The 5,000-nt window shown below is 44.7% G+C and overlaps 1 protein-coding gene across 3 annotated transcripts in view; it reads right to left on the minus strand.

Moving 5' to 3' along the window:
• DLG2 (discs large MAGUK scaffold protein 2) overlaps positions 1-5,000 on the minus strand; it is a 1,028,485-nt gene that overhangs the window by 348,729 nt on the left and 674,756 nt on the right. The window contains exon 1 of one of the 3 annotated variants that reach the window (XM_070749577.1): positions 4,658-5,000. This exon is cut by the window's right edge and continues 815 nt beyond it. The exons of 1 other annotated variant lie outside the window; for it this stretch is intronic. In XM_070749577.1, the coding sequence (XP_070605678.1) occupies positions 4,658-4,735 (78 nt within the window). In that variant the 5' untranslated portion in view covers positions 4,736-5,000. The remainder of the gene's footprint in view (positions 1-4,657) is intronic. One more of the 3 variants, XM_070749578.1, reaches the window with a different exon arrangement.

Genomic DNA, 5,000 nt, shown 5'->3' on the forward strand with positions numbered 1-5,000 from the left:
AGCACCAGAGGGTCGGACGAGGAACAACGGCTGGAAGCTGACCAAGGAGAGATTCAACCTAGAAGTAAGGAAGAACTTCCTGACGGTCAGAGCGATCAACCATTGGAACAATCTGCCTGCGAAGGGGGTGAACTCCCCAACTCTGGACACTTTCAAGAGGAGATTGGACTGCCACTTGGCTGGGGTGCTTTAGGATTCCTGCTCAGGCAGGGGGTTGGACTTGATGACCTGCATGGTCCCTTTCAACTCTAACAATAAATAAATAAGTAAATAAGTAAATAAGTAAATAAGTAAGTAAATAAATAAATGAATGAATGAATGAATGAATGAATGAATAAAATAAAGGTATACAGTGGTGTATCTACCTAAGAAGGCCCCTACTTAGAAACCTTTCTAGATAAGAACCAGGTGTTCAAGAACCATTTGAAGAATTGGTTCTTGAACACAACGGTTCTTCTCAAGAACCGTTTTCCACTTACAAACCCAAGCCTCCGAAAATGTAACCGGAAAGGTGGGGAGAAGCTTCCGTGGGGCCTCTCTAGGAATCTTCTTGGAGGAAATGGGGCCGGAAAAGGCGAGGAAAAGCCTCTGTGGGGCCTCTCTAGGAATCTCCTGGGAGGAAACAGTGCTGGAAAAGGCATGGAGAAGCCTCCGTGGGGCCTCTCTAGGAATCTCCTGGGAGGAAAGAGGGCCTCCACCGTCCCTGTGGTTTCCCCAATCACAAATCATTGCTTTTACATTGATTCCTATGGGGAAAATTGCTTCTTCTTACAAACTTTTCTACCTGGTCATGGAACAAATTAAGTTCGTAAGTAGAGGTACCACTGTATTAAGGCATAGCACATTAATGGCATATGGAGGGTGCTATTAGCAGGAATGAATGAGTTATAATTTGGGCTGAACCATTCAATGCCTTGCTTATATTAAATCCTTTTTTAAATTTTCTTTTGGAGGAAAAAAAAAGGTTAGAAGGTGCCACTCAATGCACTTAGATTTCTTATTTCTTAGAAATCCTAACATGCCATCTTGTGCAATGTCTATCTTCTTCAGAAAGCTTTATAAGTGCTCTATTTATAAGAAATCCATTTATTACACGATGCGTAAAAATTGATACACGCAGGACACTCGGAGGACAAGGAATCTTCGCCACTCTAAGGATCCTTTATTTTCCCTAATGGATTATCCAACTTTTTCTCAGGAGAATAAATCTGAAGTTTTGTTTCAACCCAAACCACTCCAGGGTTAACCCAAATGCCATATCATCTTAAACCAAGGTTCCTTTTATCCACAAGTAGTGATGGGCGAACCCAACAGTGTTCGGGTTCGGCAAGTTCGGACAAACTTTACGCAAAATTTGGCCGAACCCGAACTGAACCCGAACTCGAACCCGAACCCGAACGGGGAATCCCTCCCACGAAGAGATTCCGGAGGCGGAGCTTTGACATCACCGGCAGGTTGCTAAGGACGCCAAGGTGATCACTTCCTGGATTCCATGGAATTCAGGAAGTGATCACCTTGGCGTCCCTAGCAACCTGCCGATGACGTCAAAGCTCCGCCCCCGGAATCTCTTCGTGGGAGGGATTCCCCAGCTCCTTCAAAGGGAGGTCTTCACGTAAAAATAAACATTGTTATTTTTACGAAAAAGGACACCGCAGCGGCGCTGCAAGCAAAGGGCGGTCCTTTCACGTAAAAATAAAAATGTTCCACTTTGTAGCCCACCCCTGCATATACGTATATACCAGGGTGATTCGACAAAAAAAATCACACATGACCCTTCCCTGGTACAAGCTGATACAGGAGTTGAGCCTGTAGCCTAATGGCTAAGACCTTTGCCTTACCAGGCAGAGGCCCTGGGTTCAAATCCAGTAAAAAGGATGTGGCTACCTGATGAAGGCTTATAAGCCACTCCGAGACTTCAGAGAGGGGCGGCATACAAATCTAATAAATAATAATAATAATAATAATAATAATAATAATAATAATAATAATAAGCCCCAAAATAGATCTATAGTAGTCTCCCTTCCTTTTCATTATCAGCAAAAATATGTTACATATATATATATGTGTATATATATTATAAGTAATCCCTCGCTACTTTGCGGTTCATCTTTTGCGGATTTGCTACTTCACGGGTTTTCAAAGGGAGCTTAAATCCATAAAATCCATTGAAAATTTTAAATCCATTAAAAATTCATAAAATCCTTCTACAGTACTACTGTAACAAATTAAACAAATTCTTGGAACGCATCCCCCGTGAAAAACGAGGGATTATTGTATGTGTATGTGTATGTGTGTGTGTGTGTGTATGTATGTATGTATGTATGTATCACATGCTTTTGCTGAATTTTTAAAATTAATGGAGACTAGGATAGCACTATTTCGGCTGTGTTCTGGCCTCATCCACTAGCCATACCATTACTGGGATTTGAACTTGCAGCCTTTCTCTTGTAAGGCAGAGAATTAATCTCTAGGCTACAGTATCCAATCCCTTCAGCTCTGTACCAGGGAAGGGTTACATGTTGTGTCGAATCACCCTGGTGTATTGAAGGAACATCACAGCTCCTTTTTTGCCTCTCAGCCCAACCCAGGGCCATTTCCAAGGCAGTTAATTTATTCATAGCCGACAAACTATATTCTGCATGTGTCACATGTTTTTGCTGAATTTGAAAATTAAGGGAGACTAGGATAGATCTATTTCAACCTTATTTTGGCCTCATCAGCTAGCCCTACCCTTACTGTGATTTGAACTTGCAACCTTTGCCTTGTAAGGCAGAGAATTAACCTCTAGGCTACAGTATCCAATGTATGTATGTATGTATGTATGTATGTATGTACATATGTATCACATGCTTTTGCTAAATTTTTAAAATTAAGGGAGACTAGGATAGCACTATTTCGGCCGTGTTCTGGCTTCATCAGCTAGCCATACTCTTACTGGGATTTGAACTTGCAGCCTTTGCCTTGTAAGGCAGAGAATTAACTTCTAGGCTACGGGATCTGATCACTTCAGCTTTGTACCGGGGAAGGGTTATATGTCTTTTTCCCCTGTCGGATCACCCTGGTATATTGAAGGAGCGCCACAGCTTCCTTTTTGCCTCTCGGCCCAACCCAGGGGCCATTCCAAGGCGGTTAATTTGTTCATAGCCGACTTTCCTTTTCTTATCCCCCGGGTTCCGGAGAGTGATTCTGAAAGCGCGAAATCTTGTTCTCATTACGCAGAGACTCCCAGCAAACTCCTCCTGCCTTGGCTGGTTGCTTTAAAATGGCTCATTCGGGGCTGAGGCTCATTCGAAGGGAGACGAAAGATGCTGCATTGCAAAAAAAAAAAAAAAATCAAAGATGACCAAACGGTTAGATGTAGAGAGGGACGAATGCTTAAGTTGCTGGCCAGCGGGTGTCTTTACCAAGAGCCTAACTCACAGTCCTTTTTTTTTTTTAAATCAAAATTAAAATAGATAAATAAAAAAGGTTTACTGAGCTACACCCCCCAGCCGACCAGTTGATGGCAACAAGTGATAGTGTAAATTCTCCAACGGCATTTACACATGGCCTTGACGGAGTCGCTGCATTGAGGTGTTCGGGATTGGTGCATCTATCGGGGGGAAACCTTCCTCATTCATCACATTTGCAAAACATGCCTTCTTGGGAAAAGTACCAGATGCCTTTTTAAGCCCCCCCCAACAGACCGCAACAAGTTGACAAGCCGTGAGAGATTCCAAGCCACTCGGTTTCCCCCAAAGCCAAAGGCTCTATTGCAAGACTTTGCCATGAAAACCAGGAGAGAGAGAGAGGGAGGGAGGGGAGAGAAGGAGAGAGAGAGAGAGAAACAGAGAAAGAAAGGAAAGAAAGAAAGAAACAGAGAAATAAATAAATAAATAAATAAATAAAAAGAGATGGAGAGAGAAAGAGACAGGGGAGAGGGAGGGAAAGAGGGAGAGGGAGAGAGAGAGAAAGAAAGAGATGAAGGAAGGAGGGGGAGAGGGAGAGAGGAAAAGGAGATGGAGGGAGAGATGGAGAGAAAGAAAGAAAGAAATGGAGAGAGAGGGGGAGGGGAGGGAGGGAGAGAGAGAGAGAAAGAAGAGATGACATAGAGAGAGGGAGAGAGAGGTAAAGCGAGAGAGAGAGGGATAGGGAGGGGGAGGGGAATAGAGGGAAAGGAGAGGGAGGGAGGGAGGGGGAGGAAACAATGGAGAGAAAGAAAGAAAGAAAGAAAGACAGACAGAAAGAAAGAAAGAAAAGAAAGAAAGAAAGACAGAAAGAAGGGTAGGAGGGGAGGGAGGGAGATAGAGAAAGAAAGAGATGACAGAGAGAGAGGGGGAGAGAGAGGAAAAGAGGGGGAGAGGAGAAAGGGACAGAGGGAAAGGAGAGGAGGGAAGGAGACAGGGAGCAGGGAGAGGGAAAGAGAAAGAGAGGGAAGGGGAAGATAGAGGGAGGGAGAGAAATGGAGAGAGGGAGAGAACGGGGAGTAGGAGAGGGGGAGAGGGAGGTGGGAAAGACACCACACTTAAGACAGACAGGGTTCACTGCAATTTGACCATAACCGAGAGATTGCAGAGGTAGCGAAGGAAAGCATCCCCTCTCTTACTCCTCCCCACCCACCACCACCACCACTCAAAAAACCAACAACATCACCACCACCCTCACCCTCCCACCGTACCTTCTCTGCTTTTGCCTTCCTGGCATTGTGGACAAACCGCCGTCCCAGCTTCTTGGCGTACCAGATGGAAGCAAACATCACCAAGGTTTTCACCACCGACGGTCCAAATGAAAAACCTCAAACACCCCCGGCAATAAAACTTCCCCGGCCGAAACGAAGCTCAAGGAGCGATGGGGAGAGAAAACCAGGCTTTCTCACAAATTTCCACGGTGGCTGGCGGTGTGTTTTCTGCTTTGGTCTTGGCTCCTTGGGTTTTTTTTTTTCTTCCCGTTTTTGTGGAAGAGCCAAAGATCTATGACCGAGCGAGCCAGCAGGTGTATTTATGTCCTGTCCACCACTGGCG

This window comes from Erythrolamprus reginae, chromosome 4 (genome assembly GCF_031021105.1).
Source record: "Erythrolamprus reginae isolate rEryReg1 chromosome 4, rEryReg1.hap1, whole genome shotgun sequence".
Taxonomy (NCBI): domain Eukaryota; kingdom Metazoa; phylum Chordata; class Lepidosauria; order Squamata; family Dipsadidae; genus Erythrolamprus; species Erythrolamprus reginae.